The sequence below is a fragment of the Sturnira hondurensis genome, unplaced genomic scaffold (assembly GCF_014824575.4).
Source record: "Sturnira hondurensis isolate 20B ecotype Veracruz unplaced genomic scaffold, ASM1482457v3 Scaffold0012467, whole genome shotgun sequence".
Classification (NCBI taxonomy): domain Eukaryota; kingdom Metazoa; phylum Chordata; class Mammalia; order Chiroptera; family Phyllostomidae; genus Sturnira; species Sturnira hondurensis.
The window spans coordinates 514,973-538,546 of NW_028085098.1; the positions used below are offsets into that span (position 1 = coordinate 514,973).

The window sequence follows — 23,574 nt, forward strand, 5'->3', positions numbered from 1 at the left end:
AGGGGGCTCCTGTCCTCAGGGGGCTTCTATCCTCATGGGGAAGACAGAGGATAAATAACAAATTCAATATATGGTAAGTGATATAATGCTAAGTTAGAAAGAAAAGAATTAAGAAGTAAATGGAATATTGTCAGGAGAAGAGGCTGAATTTTCAGTTAGGGAACCAGAGGAAGTTCACTGAGAATAACTGGGTATCCGAGGGAAGAGCATTCCAAGGCAGACAGAACAGCACATTCAAAGGCCCTGAGTTGAGTGCAAACCTGGCAGTTCTAGGGCCAGGAAGGCAACCAAACGGCTTAAACAGAGAGAACAGAAGATAAGGACAGAGTTAATGGCAGAGAGACACACTGCACAAGACCTGTGAGTCAAAATAAGGACTTTGGTTTTTACTCAGAAACAGAAAGTCACTGGAAGATTTTGAGCAGAGTGCCATCTCTGACTTAACTTTAGCAGGGTAATCTGGTTCTGAGGTTGAGAACAGAAAGCAAAGTGTCAAGGGCAAAAGCAAGGAGACCAGTGAGAAGGATAATATAACACCCAGTTAGCCAGGGGAGACAAGGGCGGTGGCTCGGGCCAGGGTGAGTTCAATGGAAAGGAAAAGACGTGACCACATCTAGACATCTTTTCAAGGTAGACCTGTCAGAATTACCTGATGGAAAGAATGTGAGTTATCAGAGAAAGGAATCATGAATACCTCAGAGGTTTGGGGCCAAAGGATGACTTAGGAGGTTTCCAGCAGTATGGAAAAAGAGTAACCATAACTAAAGGAAAGACCACAAGAGGAACCTAGAGGAAAAGATCAGGAGCTCAAGTTAAACTGGAGGTTCATCATAGACACCAAGTACAACAGGCAGGGAGACACAGTCGTCTGGACTTCAGGGGAGAGAGCTAAGCTGAAGGTATGCAGGTGGGAGGCATCAGCACCCACATGGAACTGAAATTTCTGAGACTTGGTGACATCACCTAGAGAAAAAGTACAGCCACAAAGAGAAGCAGTCCAAGGACTTGGAGGGTATGGACAGAAAACAAAGAGGGGCCAGAGGGTAGAAGAAACCTTATTTAAGAAATAGTCAAGTACCAAGTTTCAGTTATACAAAGTACTAGAAATGTGATGTATAGCAATGTGACTACAGTTAACAATATTGTATCACATATTTAAAATGTGCTAAGACAGTAAGCCTTAAATGGCCTCACCACACACAAAAAAGTAACTGTGAGGTGACAGATAAGTTAATGAGCTTGACTGCGGTGAATGATTCACACGGCATGTGTATATCAAACATCAAGTTGTACACCGTAAATATATTTTGTGTCAATTTTACCTGAATAAAACTGGGAGAAAGAAACAACTGAGCATTATCTCTAAATAACTTAATGATTTCTCAGTGTTTATATTTCTAAAATATTTCCACTAATTCCTGAGTTCGAGAATTAAGGGTGGAAACATAAATATCCCATCAAGTTCCAAAATGTTCTTAGGAAACATCAAGATGGTGTTAAGTGAGGGAGACAGAGATAAACTGATCAAATTAGAATAATTCCAAAGGCAAAAGAGTTCAAATTATTACCAAAGTCATGGAGATGGTGGTGCCAACATGAAGACAGTTTTCCCCTCCATGGCACCACGCGCTCCCAAGGATGGTGCTGGCGTCTTCCTCTTGCTAATTTTAAGACAAAGTCTGGGATCATACCTGTACATATTTCGTATATTTTCCATTGGGATTGTAGCCCTTTCAGTTTTCAAAATCTTTTGAACGAGTTCAGACAAATGGTAGCTTTTACAACGAATTAATTCCTTTGCCGAAATTTCCACATCACAGACCATTCGGCCACAGGTAGCATTTCTTTCACCAAATCCACTCCTGCCCTACAAAGGGAAAAGGGAGGACAGATAGGAAACCCCATGGAAAAGCAGACACTGAGAACACTTCGTGCTAACTTGCTTTGAGGCTAGCCCCGAAATTACAATGACTAAACCCTTATTCTTCCATTCATGCAGCCACCAATCAAATACTTTGGAATGACCCTTTTCTAGGTACTCAGATACAGCAGTGAGCAAAACAGAAAAGATTCCCAAGGGCATTTGAAATATACAATTAAAAATAGATATCACAAACAAGGTATTACATAGTTTTAGGGATAACGAGTATACGGAAAAGTGAAAAAATAGAGCAGGGTGAGGGGAACAAGGAATTTGGGGGAGCTGCATCTTGAATGGGGTGGTCAGGGCAAACCTCACCAAGAAGATGCTATATTAAAAAAGCCTTGAAGAAGATAAGGAGTTAGTTTAAGCAAGGGTTCTGATGAAGTGTTAATAAGCATTCTATCCCCTCAAAGACACAAATAAGGAAAGAAGCAAGAGCAGTGGCCCCAATTGCAATCCATAGCAGCAGAATCCTCTGGAAAGCATTATAAAAGGTACAGATTCCCAGATTCTCTGATAAGGCAACATATCCATTTTATTTATAGACTTTAAGTAATACAAGATTATAAGCACTACTGAGCAGTTATCGGGCTTGGGAAATAAAGGTACTTCATACAAAACCACCAAAATCTCCCTAAGTGAAGCAAGCAGATAGAGTGAAAGTACATGGACTTTAAAAGGGTCAGACGGTTCCATATAAATTTTTGATGTTTCTTCTGTGCTGTGAAATATGCCATTGGTACTTTAATAGGTATTGCATTAAATCTGTAAATTGCTTGGGGTAGTATGGACCTTATGCTGAGTGAAATAAGCCAGGTGTTGAAGGACAAATACCATATGATCTCACCTTTAACAAGAAGCTAAACAACAAAACAAACAAGCAAGCAAAATATGACCAAAGACGCTGAAATAGAGAACAGGGGTACAGCGACCAGAGGGGAGAGGGGAGGGAATTTCAGGGGAAAGGGGGAAGGATTTACAGGAACATATATAAAGGATACATGGACAACAACTAAGAAGGATGGAAATGGGAGGGAGGGGGGAACACGGGGGGGTGTAGGGTGGGATGGGAGTAATAGACAGAAAACTGTACTTGAAAAATAATTCAATAAATTTTTTTTAAAAAGGGTCAGATGGGACTGGGTTCAAAAAACTCAGTTCTTTCCCCAACTAGTTCTATGATTCTGAACAAGTTCTGTTACCCCTGTGAGAGGTAACTAACACAGAACGCACTTAGCCCATCGCCTTCTTATGCATTCAGTTGTCAGCTCCCTCTCATCCTTCCTTCCCCATTGCCTTGGTGAATGATCGCAATCAATGATTTCTGAGCCCAGCAATCTGCTCTAAGGGCTAATGCTTTGGTACCGCTGAAGTGGAGGTAGCATATACGTGCTCTCTGTACATTCTAACAGCTAATTTTCAAAACTCCCAGTGGCTTTTACCAATAAAAATGTTGGATTCAAAGGAAAAGATGTTTAGTGCCCAAGTTAAAATGTCCTGTCACAAGACAACCAAGTCCCAGTCAACGTATATAAAAAGTCAAAGAAAAAAGCAAGATTTTGAAAATTATTATTACCCCAAGCTTTGGCATGTTGGATCGCTTCAGTCGGCCTATCTTGGACCAGTAAGGAACTTTGCAAACATTAATTCTCTGCAGTAACACTTCCAGTTCAAATCCATAAATATTATGACCCTAGTCGGAAAAAGAAGGCAGCCAATAACATATCCAACACAAATTAGAGGATTTATCTTCATATCCACAGAATTTCTTTGTCCCTTCTTTTTCTGGTCTCTAACTGAAGGTATCATGAGCTTACCTCCGATCGGGATTTTCTTCTTCAGGAATTTATTCAGCAGCGGTGTTCATTAGCCTTGACATTCAACAAGGCTGCTCAGCGGACTGCCGGAAATCACTTGATCTTATCCTAATTGATGCAAGCCTCATATCATGTCTTAATTTGTAGCTCATGCCTCATTGTCTCAGAGGCAAATGCAAATTCTAATGTCCACACTTTTTCTGTGATCAGTAAAAGCTGTATTCAAACAATTCCATTTTACTTCCTTAAAAACCAAGAATCTTGTTCGTATTGCGTGACATTGACACATATACTCCTAGAAAACTCAGGAAACTGCATGTAGTTTCTTCCTAAAGAACTGAGTTCAAACATTACTGACTTAGACTATTAATTAATGTGCAAAAAAGTAACTAACCAATACCACTCAACAGTTCAAATTAGAAACTTGTAAAAAAACAAGGACACAAAACAATACCAAGTAGAAAATATCTCAAAAAATGTAACCAAATTTTCCATGTTTATAATGATAGTTTCCATCATGTGAATAATACAGTTCACTGCCTATGCTTATTTAAAAAGAAACTAGATGACGTTTACAATAAATCAGACCAGTAAATAGATTCACTTGTTATTAATTTTAAGTATAAATATATTCTGCTACATATTTATGCCAGTTTTGTCTATGAAGACACCTAACGGACATGAGGATGTCTCATTTCCAGATTATCATGCCTGGGATCAGGGACTCAAACCCATGTCAGGATTCTCTCCTGCACTGCTTTGGATTCTCACTCACAGACACGGCTCTAACATCCCACAGCAGACCAGCTACCCTAAGCATCATGACACCTCCTTGGGGCCCAAAAGAGAGACTACTAATGGAGCCAGTGAGGTGCTAAGCTAGAGCACCAGAGTAGGGCGCTATGAACAGAATCTTCTTGGCACTTTCAACATAGGTCCTGAAATACCCTAACACAAGGGTGTCAAACTCATTTTTACCTGGGGCCACATCAGCCTGGCAGTTGCCTTGAAAGGGCCGAACGTAACTTTAGGACTGTGTAAATGTAACTACGCCTTAACTAGGGGCAAGGAGCTCCACGCTACCACTGGGTAGAAACCAGGTGCCAGGCCAGATAAAACAAGGTGGAGGGCCGGATTCAACCCGCAGGCCTTGTGTTAGCCACCTGTGCCCTGAGGGAAGTGTGTGCAGACACCCTAGTAATAACCTACAGGCTCTTGGTACTTTGGCTATACCACTGTCAGGAAAGGAATCCAACAGCAAAAATGAATGCAGAGAAATACATGGCAACACGTTTGCAAGGCTTCGATGTAACCAAATTACCAGTAGCACATTTCAAATATAGACATTTATATCCTACTTTCCTCCCAAACCCAGAAAAAAAAATAAAAAGACAAAAGGAAGGACTCCTGTCGAGGAGCCTACAAAGGAAGGAAGGCCGGAGGAAACATAAAATGAAATGCTGCTTTATGATTCTTAAAAACTGGGGTAAATGCGACAGCATGGATAGACCTAGAGGATACTATGCTCAGTGAAATCAGTCAGAGAAAGACAAATACCATAGGATTTCACTTATATGTGGAATCTAAAGAACAAAATAAACAAACAAAACTGAAACAGACCCATAAACACACAGCAAACCAGGGGTTGCCAGAGGGGAGGAGGGTTGGGGACTGGGTGAAAGAGGTTGCAGGTATTTAAGCACAAATTGGTAGTTACAAAATAGTCACGGGGATATAAGTACAGCACAGGAAATATATTCAATAACAGTACAATAACTATGCATGGTGCCAGGAAGGTACTAGAAACATCGAAGGGAACACTATGTAAACTACATGACTGTCTAACCACTAAGCTGTATACCTAAAACTAATACAAAATAAAAAGTGAAAAAAAAAAACAAAAAACAAAAACAACTCATTGAATTACTACCTTGCTATCTTGTGGGGAGCACACCCTATCAAGAGAAAAAAACAGATTCCTAGCCCTGAGCTCTCAAAGAAATGTACCACAGAGATCCACTGAGCTCATAAACTGAGAAATCCTGGGATTGCTATACAGCTGGGCCACTAAACCAAAATTCTAGAGAAAGCAACAGCTGACCCAAGCTTATCAACTTACAGGCTGGTGGTCTCTCTAAGTGCCAATAACTGGGCTAGCATAAACTTCAATAATAATTCCTGAGTTGTCTCTCTATTGGAGAAAAAATACTATCTCACAGTGGAGTGGGATATTTTCTCCTCTCTGCTCGCAGCAAGGACAGCGATGACCACCAGTCCAGAGGGTTTGTTCACTCTGAAAAGATTCTCTGCTGCCGGAAAAGTACCAATTCAGTCACCACGAAAACAACTAAGGACTGAAGAGCTTCCCCACACCACGATCAAACTCTACTTACCACAATGATATCAGGATCAATTTTGTGAACTTTTGCAAGGAAAAAACCTAGCAGTGTTCTTTCTGTTGCGGCAATCTCAACCTTCACTTTCTGTCAGATAAAAACAAACCAGTCACTTACTCTTTACTCTCAAGTACTATACCTTGGCTCCTTGTTCAAGCGGGGCAAGATTTCTTTGGGTTAAAAAGAACCATCCAGGTCCAAACTAAATGCAACAGTGAAATTCCTGCTTCTAGGTTTTGCCTTACTTACATAAAGTCTCTGAGGGGCTAGTACTAAGAGTATCAAGAAAGAAAAAATTTAAGTATTGACAGTACCAAGTGCAGAAACATCCCTCCACAGGGCCATGATTGTGCATCTGGACACATTTTGCACATATAAATCAGAGCACCTATCAAAAATACTGCCTACTTTCTTACATAATCCCTGGTAGACTTCACTCTTCATGTATTGCCACGTAAAGAAGGTCCAAGGATTGTATAAGTTAATATCAAATGATGGTGTAAGGATCTATAAATAAGAAACTAGAGTAAAAGCAATCATACATTTCAGAATTACAAGTGTCTTAAATATAAATAAAGCCTATCTTCACACAAAAGGCATCCACTTGGATTACTGACTACAAATCAGGTGTTCAAAAGACTTTTACTTACTGAGACTCTTCTAAAATGGAAGTTGATGAGTATCTATTTTCTATAACTAGCTTGGCTAAAAAACATCAGTTTGACTTGAATGAATTTTCCTAGGTAATTCTACTTGGATAGGTAATTCAGGGCACTTCGCAAATAACAGCCTGGTCTAAAAGCACCACCAGGCTACTGGACTTCTCAAGCTAATTTAAAATAAGTAGAACCAGACAAGGTTGCTAACTTTTAATTTTGTCAAGTAAGAACATTAAAAAAAAAAAACAACCACCACCAAACCTACATATTTACCAGCATCATCATTTCATAAAAGAAACCACATACTCCCTCAAAAAGAAATCCTTTATGTTGAATACATTTACTTTTGAGAAAAAAAAAATCACTCCATTACCCAATTCACCAACCCACCCCACTCATTTTATTAAGGACCCATGGAATACACCGGGAGTACGCTTCTTCGTGGAGCACACTGAGGGCTTAGAGATCGCTGATCCATTGGGACAAGCCCATATCAACCTTTCCAATACATGTCCCCTTTAATATCCACAGCATTCAGTTGGCTCCCTTTAAGCTGGGTTGGGGACAGGGACGGAGCTCTAACCCTTACGGTTTCCCCAAACAGTAACCACATACATGTTCGTACATTTGGGAAAAGCTTCCTATTAAGCTATCTAAAGGAGAGTTTGAGCCTATCCATCTATTCATACACTGTAGAATCCCACTATTTTCAGGTAGTGAAACATTTAAACATTGCTAAATAATTCTTCTAGTTTTACATTTCCAATATATTTTAGTGGATTAATGTCACACTCCAATATAGCAAGAATAGAGCCAATTCACACAAAAATGTTTCCATTAATCCACGCCATCTTCCTCTTCTCAATCTAAACAGATGCTTCATATTTAAGAGAAATAAATAATGCATTCTTTACCTTTTTCTTTATGTCTTCACCAAAAGCATATGGAAAAATACAGTCCTTTGGTTTAGACACAACTGTAAGAAGGGAAAAAATAAAGATTCCAACACACATCTTAGCCAATTTCAAGTACATACACACTGAATACTTCCAAAAAGAAACTATCTTAAATATAAATTCCCCCCAATCTCTGAAGAATTAAGAGAATCAAGTATTTCCACTGCTCATACTGTTGGACTGCAAAAGAATTGCCAAAACAAATAATCCTAAAATTTGTATGAAACCACTAAAGACCCCCAACTGCCAATGCACTCGTCAAAAAGAATAAAACAGGAGGCATCACCCTACCTGGTTTCAACTGCACTGCAAAGCTACAGTTATTAAAAGAGTACGGTACTGGCATAAAAACAAACACACAGACCAACAGAACGGAATGGAACATGCAGAAATAAACATGCATACATATATATGCATATAGTCAATTTGTTCATGACAAAGGAGCCAAGAAGACATGGTGCTGCAGAACACGGGCCAGCTACATGCATAAGAACGAAACTGGACTACTATCATCATACACCATACACAAAAACTAACTCAAAATGGTTTCAAGACTTGAACGTAAGGCCTGAAACCATAAAACCCCTAGGAGAAAACATTGGTTGGTAAGCTCCTTGATATCAGTCTTGGTGATCTTTTTTAGATTTCACACCAAAAGCAAAGGCACAAGAAGGAAAAATAAACAAACAGGACAACATCAAACTAAAAAGCTTCTGCCCTGTGAAGGAAACAATCAACAACATGAAAAGACTATCTACCAGATGGAAGAGATCATATTTGGAAATCATATATGTGATAGGGGGTTAACAGCCAAAATATATAAAGAACTAATACAACTCAACACCAAATGAAACCAAACAATCCAATTAAAAACAGGAAGTGGATCTGCATTGACATTCCTCCAAAGAGGACATACAGACAGCCAACAGGTACGTGAAAAGGTGCTCAACATTACTAATTATCAGGGAAACACAAATCAAAACCACAGTGAGATCACTTCAACACCTGTCAAAATGACTATTATAAAAAAGATAAGAAGTAACAAGTGTTAGCAAGGATGTGAGAAAAAGGCAAGTCTCATGCATTGTTGGTGAGAATGTAAATTTAGGCAGCCACTATGGAAAACAGTATGGAGATTCCTCAAAAAATTAAACATAGAACTACAATATCATCCGGCAATTCTACTTCTGGGCATTTATCTAAAAGAAAATGAAGACGCTGATTGGAAATGACATATGCACTCCTATGTTCGTTACAGCATTATTTACAATAGCCAAGACAGGGAAGCAACCTAAGAATTCACTGACGGATGACTGGATAAAGAGAATGGAATATTATTCAGCCATAAAAAGAAAGAAATCTTTTTTTAAAATATTTTATTTATTTATCTTTAGAGGGGAAGGGGAGAGGGAGAGAAATATCAATGTATAGTTGCCTCTGCCGAGGACACACAATGTATCATGTGTCCCCTGCAGGGAACTGGCCTGCAACCCAGGCATGTGCCCTGACTAGGGAAAAAAGAAATCTTAGCCCTGGCTGGTGTAGCTCAGTGACTGAGCACGGGCCTGCGAACCAGAGTATGAAGGTTCGATTCCCAGTCAAGGCACATGCCTGGGTTGTGGGCCAGTTCCCAGCAGGGGACACACTAGAGGCAACCATACATTGATATTTCTCTCCCTCTCTCCTTCCCTTCCCCTCTAAAGATAAATAAATAAAATCTTTAAAAAAAAAAAAAAAAAGAAAAGAAATCTTGACGTTTGCGACAACATGGATGGACCTTGAGGGCATTACATTGAGTAAAATAAATCAGACAGAGAAAGACAAATAACATATTTCGCTTATATGTGGAATCTAAGAACAAAAAGAAACTGAGCTCATTAGACACAGGGAACAGACTGGTGGTTGCCAGAGGAGGGGGTGGGGAGGTGGGTGAAGTGACAGAAGGGAATCAAAACGTGCAAACTTCCAATTAGAAAATAAGTAAGTGAAAAAAAAAGTAAGTCATGGGATGTCATGTACAGCTTGGTGACTACAATTATTAATGCTACTATTATATGCTGGATATTAGAAAGTTATTAAGAGATTAGATCTTAAAAGTGTTCATCACAAGAAAAAAATGTATACGTATGGTGACAGGTGTTAGTTAACTAGACTTACTGTGGTGATTTCACAACATATACAAATATCAAATCATTATTTTGTATACCTGAAACTAATACAATGTTATATGACTATCTCAATTTTCTTAAGTTTAAAAGATTAAATTTAAAAAACTAGCCAAACACAGAACCCTAACTCCCTACAATGGTTAGAACTGCTTCGATAAAACATTTGCTATCCATCTAAGTCAAAATGGAGGATGTGGATCAGCATTTCCCAAGGGAAAAGTCACCACCACAGTAAGTTGCAAGCAACATACAACGGACGAAGTCAGTGCACCCTTCACAAAGCTGGAAAAGTAAGGATGACCGAAGCTTCCCTCACCATACCGTAAGTTCCTTGCCTTTCGTGACAGCTGTTCACAAAGTGACATACACGGAGGAGGTTCAGTAAATGTGTATTGAGATGAGCTAAATTACTCTCTTCCACATGTTTTCCAGGTTATTCTCATCATTTTTTCCCCATGTACTCCACCTCACTTAGAGGGCAAATTTTTGGTATTCATTTCACAATATATAGAAATCAAGCCTCATGCTGCACAGCTTAAACTTACACAATGAGGTCTGTCAATTATTTCTCAATAAAACTAGTAAAAAGGGGTACACTCCACAATAATAACAGCATCCTTTCTTCTGTGCTTGTTTCCCTGGTCCCACTCTCCTAACACTCCTCAAGAGACTGGACAGGAGGCGCTACCCCAGTTCATGTGTTTCTGCGCTGGAAAAAAATCTAGGATCAAACTGTATTATGCCTTTAAAAAAAAAGTGGTCACTTAACTGGCTAAGCTGTTATCACGGAATATGCCAGAATGGTCCCTGGAGACTGACTCTGGGCATGCAAACTCTGTGGGATTGTTTCGCCCACTGAATTTTACACACAGCACAACCCAATGGCAATTTGATATTACTGTAATTCCTCCCAAATAGGTTAAACATTCCTTTATTACTTGGCATCTTCCCTCATCACAGAAAACTTTGGCCAGGCTCTTATGACGGCCTTTTGAAATGACATCATGAAAATAGTTAGGCCAGGAAAAAACGACTCCATCCCAATAGACTCACCACTAGAACAGGAAAAAGGTCTCAAACTGCCTCCTGATTTCTCTTAGAACAAAAGACAACCAATCCAATAAAACACTCACTACTCCGGAAAACATTTTAAAAAACAACTTACTGATCCAACAGCTGCGGAAAAAATAAGCAACACTAAAATTAAGCCATTAGTAAGCCGGGTTAAAAAAAAAATACATACCACAGAAGTGTGACTGAAAGGGGGGCTGTGGCGGCGCTTTATCTAACGCAAAGCTGTGATGAACCAAAGCTGCCACAGCAATAATCTGCAAACAAAAGAGGGGAAAAATCACTTAGCAAACACCTACTACATATTCTGCATTTTCAACAAAACCACCAAGAATATGAAAAGATACAGACTTTACTACATATGGATATTTTCAACTTTTTATCAGGAGAGCATTTAAACAAAAAACCAGAATAATAAAGTCACCCCTCATATACCCATTATCCAGCTTTGATTATCAACTCATCTGTACCCCCATCCACTTCCTGCCTCCCCCCAGATTATTTTGAAGCCAAGCCCAGACCTATCATTTTATGCAGAAATATTCCAGCATGTATCTCTCAACCTTGACACCATGGACATCTTAGGCCAAATAATTCTTCGCTGTGGGGACCGTCCTGTGCACTGGGCAATGTGTACAGCAGCGCCCTTAACTGCCAACAGCACTGCCCCCTGCCCACCTCCCATCCTGAACTTGGGAATACCAAAAATGTCCCTGGGCAATGAGGGCAAAAATCTCACCCCACTTTAAAACATAAGACATTTTTAAAATATAGTACAATCATTTCAGCTAATATAGTTAACAGTAATTCCTTAAAATCATTAAATACCCAGGCAGGATTCAAACTGCCATGTTTTCCCAACTATTTCAATTTTATTTACCAAATAAGGCCCCTACTTTGCAAGTGGCTAATAAATAAAACTATAGGTAGAACCCCCTACACACACACACACACACACACACACACACACACACACACACGTAAGTGTGTGTAGGGGGTTCTACCTATTATTTCCCTGCAATTTATTTGTTGAAGAGACTGGGTCATTTGTCCTGTAGAGTGTCCCCATAGTGTGGACTCTGCTGCCTTTATCACAATAATGTCATTTAACATGTTCCTTTGTTTTCATACTGCCTATGAATTCCCATTTAAATCTAAAAGTTCGCTCAAACTCAGGTACGATGTTTAGGCAAGAATACATTAGCAGTACTACTGATTACTTCTACCACAAGGCACAGGCACATTACGTATGATTCTGTTTGTCTTAGTGACATTAGTAGCCACTGCTGACCAGTGTCTAAATCCTCTATTTCACTAGGGATTGCAAGTGTCTAATGGTCAACTTTTCCTTCATCATTTATTGGCTGGAAACCTGTGAAGAGAAACTTCCCCCATACAAGTTATTTGGTTAGCTAAAGTACAGAATATGTTCAAAAGTTAAGATAAATGTTTGATCCAATCCCTTCACTGACCCATTTTTACCATAATGAGTTTCTTCACTGGTAACCAATGTGGTTCTGTTAGTATTGACGATAGCATTATGAACTCACCTGTTTGAATCTGTTACAATTATTCTTATCTATGCTCAAACTGTCCCATCTTGGGCCCATAGGAAAGTCTTCAAGTTGACTCCTGAGTCCTTCTGACTTATCTTAGACTTTCGTAACACTCTTGCTTTCTAGTATAACAAGATACTCCAAGCCCTAGCTGGTGTGGCTCAGTGGATTGAGCACTAGCCTGTGAACCAAAAGATCACTGGTTCGATTCCCAGTCAGGGTACATGCCTGGGTTGTGGTCCAGGCCCCTGGTTAGGGCTGTGCAAGAGGCAACTGATCAATGTATCTCTTGCACATCAATGTTTCTCTCCCTCTCTGCATCCCTCCCTTCCCCATCTCTAAAAATAAATAAATAAATTTAAAAATATATCAGAGGAAAAAACACTACCAAAATTCTGCTATTAAAAAAAATCCCCATCAATGTCAAAAGGACTTAAAAGCAAACATACAGAAGGCCCCAATGACCAATGAAAGACAAATTTAAGTATCAAAAATAACAATGATGAGCCCTGGCTGGTGTAGCTCAGTGGATTGAGCACAGGCCTGTGAAGCAAGGGGTCACTGGTTCGATTCCCAGTCAGGGCACATGCCTGGGTTGCAGGCCAAGTCCCCAGTGGGGGACACATGAGAGGCAACCACACATTGATGTTTGTCTCCCACTTTCTCCTTCCCTTCCCCTCTCTCTAAAAATCAATAAATAAAATATTTTTAAAAAATATAAGTGATGAATGCAATAGACTGAACCTACTGAATACATATAATACCCATAAGTTCATAATATTCCACAAAAGATGAAGCGAAAACAAGTAACAACAAAAATAAATAAATGGTTAGTCAACACGGTACGTAATGTAGGTTCCTAACTTCCTACTCAGATAATTGGCAATGAAACAGAAAGAAGTTCACATTTATCTCATCTTTCCTGTATAAACTACTGTAGCATAACCAAATATAGTTAATAAGGAAGTGTTAATTTTATAAATATTTAACTTATAAACATTCTAATATTTAACATGTTTAATAAAGATGGAAATGACAAAATAAGAAAACCATAATTTCATTGGGTTGGCCAAAAAGTTCATTTAATTTTTTTCTGTGCAATGGCTCCATGAGTGTTTAGTTGTCTTTAACTTCATTCAAAATAATATTGTTAGACTGTATTGTGACAGCTGTCACATCAGCGTGCATTTGAAAAAATTATCAGCCCTGGCTGGTGTACCTCAGTGGATTGAGCTCGGGCCTGCAAACCAAAGGATCGTGGTTCGATTCCCAGTCAGGGCACATGCCTGTGTTGCAGGCCAGTTCCCAGCAGGGAACACATGAGAGGCAACCATACATTGATATTTCTCCCCCTTTCTCCTTCCCTTCTAAAGATAAATAAATAAAATCTTTAAAAAAGAAAAAATTATCAAAATTTTTGTGCAGCCATTTAATATTGAAGATGGAAGAAAATACCAAAAATTTTCGGTGTATTATGCTTTATTATTTCAAAAAAACAAAAATGCAAGTGAAATGCAAAAAAAAGATTCGTGCAGTGCACAGAGAAGGTGCTGTGACTGATCAAACATGTCAAAAGTGGTTTGCAAAGTTTCTTGGTACTATTGACATTTTGGCCAAATAATTCTTCACTGCAGGGGTGTCTTATGCACTGGACGATGTTTAGCAGCACCCCTGGCCTCCAACCACTATAAGCCAATAGCAGGAGATAGCCGGCATACTCAAAATACCCAAATCAATAAAGTTATTGGTATAAATAAAAAACATGGGCCCTGGCTAGTTGTAGCTCAGTGGATTGAGCGCGGGCCTGTGAACCAAAGGATCAAGGTTTGATTCCCAGTCAGGGCACATGCCTGGGTTGCAGGCCAGTTCCCAGCAGGGGATGCACGAGAGGCAATAACACACTGATATTTCTCTCCTCTCCTTTCCTTCCCCTCTAAAGATAAATAAATAAAATCTTTGAAAAAAATGAAAAATGTGCCTTTTACGGGGGAAAAAAAACCAGACGTTTTGGCCAGCCCAATACAACTCCTAATGAAGTAAGTAATTCATGCAAAATCACTAACAAAGGAAGCCATTAGATGAATGGTTCTCATCTGGGAACAATTTTGTCCTTCACCCCCAGGGGACATTTGGAGATGTCTAGAGGCATTTTTGGTTGTCGCACTAGGAGGGAGGAATGCTACTGGTATCCAGCAGGTAAAGGCCAGAGATATTGTTAAATATTCTACACTGCAAAGGACAGCCCCCACAACAGAGAATCAAACACCTCAAAAAACCAGCAGTACCAAGGTTGAAAAACCTAAGTGAAAACTTAAACCAAGTACTCAATCAGCCCCACTAAGAGTGGTTTAACCAGATATTTTATGCCTGCTGATATGATACAATATAAAATACAGTATGTCACATATAAAGTATTTTTGGCCAAAAAAGTTAAACCTGAATCTAATCAGTCCTTAATCACTAAATAACAGGCACTGCACGCTTTCCCTGTAAACAGCCAGATGGTACATATTTTGGGCCTTGCAGGCCACATGGTCTCTGTCATGGCTACTAACTCTGCCTCCGTAGCACAAAAGCAGCTGCAGATAATACATACATGAATAAAAAATTCTGTGTTCCACCCTGGCTGGTGTGGTTCAGTGGACTGAGTGCCAGCCTGTGAACTAAAGGGTCACTGTTGCAATTCCCAGTCAGGGCACATGCCTGGGTTGCGGGCCAGGTCCCCAGTGGGGGGTGCATGAGAGGCAACCACACAATGATGTTTCTCTCCCTCCCTTCCCCACTCTAAAAATAAACTTTTAAAAATTCTGGGTTCCATGACACTATTTACAAAAACAAGTGGTAGGCTGTATTTGGCCTACAGGCCATAGTTTGCCCAACTGTTGGTATAGAGCAGGGGGTCAAACTCATTTTCACCAGGGGCCGCATCAGCCTCCAGGTTGCCTTCCAAGGGCTGAATGTCATTTTAGGACTGTATACATGTAACTACTCCTTAACTAGGGGCAAGGAGCTCTACATTTGGCCCTTTGAAGGCAACCACAAGGCTGAGGTGGCCCCCGGTGAAAATGGGGCCTTTTATGAGACAATCAATAGTTATTTTTAAATAAGTCAGAGTCACTTAAAAAAACTGTAAGGGGTGGGAGAAAGCCGCTTCCGTTTAAAAGACATTCAAGAGACATAAAAATTTAAACACCATCTGTGATTCTTGTATGAATCCTGATTCAAATAAACCAAACGTTAAAAGACATTTTGGAGAAAAAGAAATCACATGAAAATGGACTGGATATTTTAGATGATATGAAGGAATCGCTGTTGATGTTTCTAGGTATGATGATGGTATTATATAAGAAAGTATGCTTGCTTTTGAGAGATGCATACCACAGAGTACACAATGATACAAATGTCTGAGATTAGCCTTAAACTACTTCAGGAGGGAAAAAAGGTAGGTGGAATAAATGAGTATGACAAAATCTTGCTAATTGCTGAATATAAGGGATTGGTATACAGGAGTTTATTAAATTATTCTATGTCCATTTAAAGTTCTCCAAAGTAAAAAAATTTGTAACCAAAAAAATGAAAGTAAGTCCAGCAATTTAAGTCTTTTAAAAGAGTTTGGTAGTGAATTAGTATTCTTTCCCTTCAAAAAGAACAAACTTTCCCTTGCAGCAAAGCTATGTAAGTTCAGGCAAGTATTTTCATCTAAGGCACAGATACAAAATCTGTCCTCTTTCTTTACCTCATTTTCATGTGTCTTTGCATTTTGTACTGTCTTCATGCTGAAAGACATCACCACGAGTGGTGGGGAACCAATATCCTGAATGACATTCACCAGGTCTGGTTTCAAAGCCACTGCCTCAACTTTACACCAGCTGATTGGCTGATTTATGAGCTCTAAAAGAGAAAAAAAATACAACAGATCAGTAGCCATTTATTGAAAACAAAACAAAACAAATGTTGTAACTAAGACATCTGTGATGGAGGTCTTCAATCCCATCTTCTAATAAAAAGCTCTTACAACATTTAACTAACAATAAGCCACATTACTGGATTGTATGCAAATTCGTGTGTGTGTGTGTGTGTGTGTGTGTGTGTGTAAGCACGCGCCCAAACACTATTTTCCCGGAAATAGGTCTACAGCTTCCAACTGATCTTCTGAAGAATCCAGGACCCAAATAGGTTTATAAAAGAACAAATCATTGTCTTGGAGGAATCATAAAACATTTCTAAGAGATTTGTGAAGACAAAAGAGTATCACTAATGCAAATTCTAAAAAAACCACCACTAAGTGATATCCCTCTCCTTCAGAGGTTAGTAGTTAACTAGGAAGAACAGCTGGGCCACATCAGCGAGTTGGGGAGTTCACACTGACAGCAGCACGAGGGATGGGGACCAGATGCCACCTGGGCTATCTAAGGCCTCCCCGTGACTATACTGCCAGGCATGACAGTGACAAAGCGATTCCAAACACATTCCCTACATTCACTCAAGGAAAACCTTGAGAGAAAAAAAAAACACATAAAAAAGGAAGTGGACACACTGAAATAACCAATTCCCTAACTTCCCCTTTAAAAACCACATCTATCGGCAATTTACTGAGGATTCTGAACATCAATTTTCCTTACGTGGATTTTTTACTTCGAGCCAACAAGGTCCTTTGATCTTTCTGTTCATCAAGAACAGTTCCAAGCCGGATGTGTTAGTCCCAAATACATGAGAAAAAGTTTCTCCTTTCAAATCTTGAGGAAGCTGTGGCATTTCAGACTGAAAAAGGCAACGAGGGGGAAAAAAATCTGTTTTGTTTAAAATTATTACTTCACATTTTTCCAGTCTATATTTGAAATAAACAAAAGCCTCTCTATGAAGTCCCAGAAGAAACTCCTTTTATATATATGAAATGTAATTTGCCACAAATGAAATCCAAAACAATTCACAGTAGGAAACAAAAACAATTCACAATGACAAAATAATGCATCTTGATGACACCCATTAGAAGAAAAATAGGCCAAGAAGCTCCCCAAGAGAGGGTTTCTGTCCAGAGCCACACATGCCTTACTGATAAAGAAAGGCCAAATAACTAGCACTACGTTAGAAGAATAAAAGCAAGAGAAAGGGACTCATTCAAAATGCCTCCATGGTACATTTCATCACCACTGTCAGAAACATCTCTTAAAAGTTTCCCTTTTCCAACATTGTGGGATCAAAACACTCGAACAAAGGTAAAAGGAGGTTAAGGTGCAGTTAATTAACAGCCCACAGCCATGACCTTGCCTGTCACAGGAGCAAGCGCAGCACTACAGTGACACTACTGACACTCTCCTCTCTCACCTTTCTACTGCCCAGAAGGGGACACTTCAACAGACTAATGATGGTGAACTCCATCATGCGACACTCGTTCCACTTGACAAAGAGTTGCGTGATTTTGACTTATTTATTTAAAGATGCAGAGGAAAGCAGTACCATCTGCAGTCTATGTATTTAAATTTTTATCCATTTTAATTATTCATTACTGTAAGCCCACCTCAGTGAACTGTGGGCTTAAGGAGCTCTGTGAATACTAATTGAAAGCCAGCTGAAATCTCAAAAATAGAACAATGTCATTCTCTCCAGAACCCAGTAATTGTCTTTGTTTGACTTACCGAGTATCTAACTTCCAAGTACTCAGATTTTTCGGGAATATCAGGTATCTCAAAAGCATAGTTCTTTTCCACTATCTGGGTAAGCAGATATTTTACAGTTATTAACAAAAACTTCTCACAAAATAAAATGACAAACATTACATACACAATGCATGTCCCTGTATTTAATCCTTAGGAATCTAGCACCCTATGGAACACAAAGGTAACTAAAGCCAAAGAGGCCCCAGTTTCCCCTTTCAACTGAGACTAAAGCACTATGCAACTAAGTGCTAAAAAGACTTCTTTTAAACACTATAAAACTTAGAAGTATTTGCATTCAAGAAGGGCAATAAAAGATTTAAACATTTTACAATGTCAATTCATTAAATCACTTGCTACTCTTTAATATTGAGCAACCCCATCTCTCTAGAAAATTTCACAACTAGCATTATAATTAGAGCTGATATTTACTGAGCCCCTGCTATGTACCAAGAACTGTTCTGATAACCTAATATGAATTAATTGAGTAAACCCTTCCAGCAACTCTTGAAATAAGCTCCCACTTCTCAGGGGAAGAAATAGGCCCCAAAGTCACTAGGGGTAGGACATAAAGGCACAAGGTGTACGGATGGCCACAGCGCCTGTGCTCTTCACCATGACACCACATGCTTTAAGAATTTTAGAGACTTGATCCATCAGCCACAATTCAAAGCTCAAATAGTTAAGACAATTATCAGCCCTATCTCTAGCAACTCAACCCTCCCTTCAGTGCAGTCACTGTGAATAGCGGGTATGTTGAGTGAGTTACAGCTCCCACACTGATGGCCGAAGGCGTCTATTATCTCACAAATCACTATCTCACAACTGATCAACATGTATCACAGGAAGTTTTCTGTTCTATCAGATTAGCATCGTAGCTCCTTTTTAAATACTAAAACCTCACTTAACCTTCTGACTAAGACAACTTGGCAACAACTAACACACACAAGATCAGAACAGTTTCTTCTCCATGTGGGAATAAGAACACAAAATGTGCTCCAAGTACTGGAAGCAATTACTTTGCTATGAGTAATCTTTCTATTCAAATTAATGAATATTATTTTATAAGCAGTTTAAAGAGACAGGAAAAATTTTCACAAATCTCTCATACTGGTTTTACAGTGACATCTATAAAACTTCTATTCAATGAATTACAGGCACAGAGGGCATTTTGCACAAAGATATGCAACAACTATTTGCTAAATTAGAAAATGAACAATCAACTAATAATTAGAGCCAGAAAAAATTATCACCAAATACAAACCTTGGACTTGAACTTCATGATTTTATATTTTGTTGCAATTTTCTCATCAAATTCATTATAAACATCTTTCATCGTAACTGGCGTTTCTGTTTCTTTGCCTGTGTTCAGATCAACTTTCTGCTCTCCCATGGAGAGGGAAGGGGGCGGTAAAAAAAGAGTATCTGTACATAATTCTTTTCAACCACAGGAAACCCAAGTCTAAATCAATTTCCATCCTCACCCACTGAAACATTTAATAGAACAGGCTTACAGGTGAGCTCAAAGATAAAACAGACCCCAAAATGTACTAAACCTAATGCCCAATTCTTCCCAACGGCATCATAAAAGCAAACTGGAGATAAAGGTGATCAGTCAGTCCTACGAATCGGGAAAAGAGTGTTCTAAATCCTGACCAGGAATCTTCACAGTTCAATGCAGACAAGGAGAAGCTGGGTTCAGAAGGGGAGTGTGGATATAAAAGGAGGAGAGCAAATGGAACTGACCCTGTTAAATGGCCACAGAGGAAACGGTACGGCTGCCTATACAGCAAAAGCATAAAAACGAGACCAAACTCCATGAATGTTTTAGAGCCATACACTCCCAACCACCACTACTATGGAAATGAGAGGTGGAGGAACGCAGGCTTCCACATGAAACTCAGACACTTTTACAGTCCTTCACACTTTCTAACAAGTAGAAAAACAGAGTTTTACTTCATTTCTCTACTTTTTCCAACCTCTAATGGAGCTATTAACAATCAGTGGTGACTAGGCAGACAGCAAGATAAAAGCATCAAGATTGTGGCCCTGGCTGGGGTGGCTCAGTAGATTGAGTTCTGGCTTGCAAACCAATGGGTCGCTGGTTCGATTCCCAGTCAGGGCATATGCCTGGGCTGCGGGCCGAGCCCCCAGTGAGGGGCACATGAGAGGCAACCATACATGGATGTTCCTCTCTTTCTCCCTCCTTCCCCTTTCTCTAAAAATAAATAATAAAATATTTAAGGAAAAAAAAAAGCATCAAGGTTGCGGATAATTCACAGTCCTGTTGAAGAACTGGCCTGATGGCAGAGCACAGAATGCACTGGGAATTAAAAGCTAATCACTAACATTTACCGTTTCACGGGGAAGGAAGTAGAGCGTTCGCTCAATGTTTTTTACCATGACACAACAGCTCACATGGGTTTCGGCAGATTTGATCCAAACTTTGCCGAACAGAAATACTACACCTAAAAGAATAAGAGAAAACCATGAAAAAAATTTTCAATTATATCACATTAAAGGGGCACTATAAAGACTCAATGAATGTGTCCATACATATATGCCTTCATAATAAGTCCATTTTTTAATTAAGTTATTTTAGACAGAGGGGAAGGGAGGAAGAGGGAGAGAAACATCAATGTGCAGTTGCCTCTCATGTGGCCCCTTCTGGGGACCTGGCTGGCAACCCAGGCATGTGCCCTGACTGGGAATTGAACTGGCGATGGCGACCCTTTGGTTCACAGGCTGGCACTCAATCCACTGAGCCACACCAGTCAGGGCATGATAAGTCATTTTTTACAGCAAATTTCTACCTGATGTCCAGTCCCCGACATCAGTTTCTTTACTCACTATTTATGTCATACAATACCACACTGGTAAAACCTGGGACCACTAGGGGGACAGGGGACAGAATGATTCTTGGTGTAAACATCTTTCCTATTATTAGGGAGACATCTGGGTAAATAAGAGACAAACCTTGGTTATCAGGGAGACACCCCAGGCCTGAGTAGACACACCTGGGAAACTACTGAGACACCCAGGTCAGTGCGGAAACCCCTGGGGAATTAGCGAGCCATCGTCCTAAGTCAGCATTGGGTAAAAACACACAACGTATTTCCCTCGAACCAGGATTACTCAGATTAAGAGAAACAAAAAAAGCAAATAATTTTCTAACACATCTCATAATTAAACTTCCTGTCAGAACTCTGGGAATTAACACTAAAGTCCTCTATAGTACTTGTACTTACTGATAAAAATTAACATTCATGGATAAGGTAACTATGTATGGTACCCCAGTATTTTTCTATATATAAAAGTGTTTTTCCAAAACAACTTTTATCTCATATTTCTTATTCCATATAATAATAAATGTCTCACAACGGGGTTCAACTACTATCTCCTATTTCACCTTTCCTACTTCAAAGACCACTTAAGACACCTAGCTAGGCAGTGTTTATAACGTTCATCTCTTCCTTTTCAGTTTAACAAATAGTCTAATAACCAACTCAGCAGACACGCTCCTTTTGAGATTCCCTCTGTAACATATACTCCAAAGTGAAATCAAGCCCTGCTAAGAGACAGCAAGTCACTGCTCACGAAAACTGGCCATCGAGACAGTTAACTAATGGATTTGTTGGTCAACCTAAGAGATGATCGCTGTGCAAAATCCTGGGCCCCGGGAACAATCGGACAACAGTAATAAACATACCACTCAGCACGGCCACCTGGCTGAGACACTAAGAAAATTCTGGCACATGTAAAGGCTACTACTGCTCACGAGGCCAATTACTCTGGTTTCACAAGATAACTCATCAGTGCTTCCTTTTGTCCCTCGTTCTGGTAGAAATAAGACCATCTAAGAATTTTCATTTCCGCAGATGATTAAAATGCTTACAAGCGTTGTGTGATTTTCATCGTTGGGGGAAAGAGGCAGGTGGGGGTGAGAGGGGAGAAGGAAGGGAGGACTGTGGGGATGAGTAAAAAGAAATCACAGTAGTGCAGAAAATTAAAAGTCATCCTTACAACACTTAGAGATGAAAAAACGAAATTCCAAGCAAAGAAAAATAAAGACCCTAATATTGGATTCAAAGATTCAAATAGCTCATTTTACAGTCAAACTAATATCACATTTCATGCAACACATTTGACACTGTTTATGCCTCATTTGCCACAAAAAGATCATGGTAAACAAAGATTATATCCCCCCCCAAAGTTACTAGCTGAAACCAGGTGCAGTCAGGATTATTCAACCTTGAAAAAGTCATAATGAAGACAGGATATCTTCCCATATGCAAAGAGTAAAATTCTTTTCATAATTATGGAGCATTCAGCAACAACTGACTGACTCAGAATCTGTAAGAAAGCGAGAAACAATAACAGGGTCTTTGGGAGTACTTCGGTCTTATTAGCAGCATTGATTTCACCAAGGCTCAGTGATCATTACCTGCTATCATGATGAAACTGTTCAACCCTCTGAGATTAAAGGACTTCTTTTTAAGTCATCTTATTTTAACCCATTGGCATCGATCACAGAGGACACAACTTGAGAAGTGCCGCAGAGCAGCAGAGTGGACTGAGGGTGAGAAGCCCAGAACTCTGCTAGGGAGGAGTTGACCGCTTTATTTTTAGAACCTCAGCTTCCTCCTCTGGAAGTGAATTAACTAGACTAGATGATCTCTGAGGCATCCTCCGGGCACCAGAAATTTCCTTTTACCTTAGCGTTTGGAAGACAGATCAGTAACACACAGGTATCTCTTTCAATGGCAAAATATGCCCCCAACAGTGGTTGAAAAGGCCTATCCAGTCCCTCTGGTTGGGTACCAGGAACTCAACAGTACAGATTGTAAACTGGATGCTTTGCAAATGTACCTGGGCTTCAATGCCTCAATTTTAACCTCCAGCATGTATTACTACACAGACTAGCACTGGCCAAAAGAAATTTCAGCACAGCCTGGCATCGTTCTGAAAGCTGGAAATAAAAGGTCCCAATCCTCTGAGAGTTAAAAGGCTTTGGGGGAAGCAAAAGCACAGAATCAGATCTTTTCAAAATAATATGACAAACGCGAAGATGGGAAAAGGTCGGATGAGGTCACAGAAAAAGGGCTCCTAGACCAGTCTGGAGGATTAAGAAACTTCTACACGACCCCTGGGCTGAGCCAGGTGAGGGCATTCTAGTCAAACACAGTTAAGTTGAAGGGACCCTCAGGGAGCCGTTTCAAGGACACAAAAGTCACACATGGCAGACCTGAGAAGCCTGAGAAGCCCTGAGAATTTGGACTTTATGTTATAGGCAGTAGCCACTGAGGATTTTTTGTTAATGAGGAAATGGTACAGTCAGAATTAGCCCTCAGAGCAATCACTCTGGCCAATGTG

The 23,574-nt window shown here is 39.7% G+C and overlaps 1 protein-coding gene across 2 annotated transcripts in view; it reads right to left on the reverse strand.

The window, feature by feature from the left end:
* POLA1 (DNA polymerase alpha 1, catalytic subunit) overlaps window positions 1-23,574 on the reverse strand; it is a 300,925-nt gene that overhangs the window by 256,747 nt on the left and 20,604 nt on the right. For both annotated transcript variants that reach the window (XM_037060690.1, XM_037060689.1), the window contains exons 11-20: window positions 20,557-20,669; window positions 19,466-19,582; window positions 18,184-18,258; window positions 17,170-17,308; window positions 16,284-16,438; window positions 11,164-11,248; window positions 7,711-7,772; window positions 6,135-6,224; window positions 3,501-3,617; window positions 1,692-1,867 (exon numbers count right to left, since the gene is read on the reverse strand). In XM_037060690.1, the coding sequence (XP_036916585.1) occupies window positions 1,692-1,867; window positions 3,501-3,617; window positions 6,135-6,224; window positions 7,711-7,772; window positions 11,164-11,248; window positions 16,284-16,438; window positions 17,170-17,308; window positions 18,184-18,258; window positions 19,466-19,582; window positions 20,557-20,669 (1,129 nt within the window). The remainder of the gene's footprint in view (window positions 1-1,691; window positions 1,868-3,500; window positions 3,618-6,134; window positions 6,225-7,710; window positions 7,773-11,163; window positions 11,249-16,283; window positions 16,439-17,169; window positions 17,309-18,183; window positions 18,259-19,465; window positions 19,583-20,556; window positions 20,670-23,574) is intronic.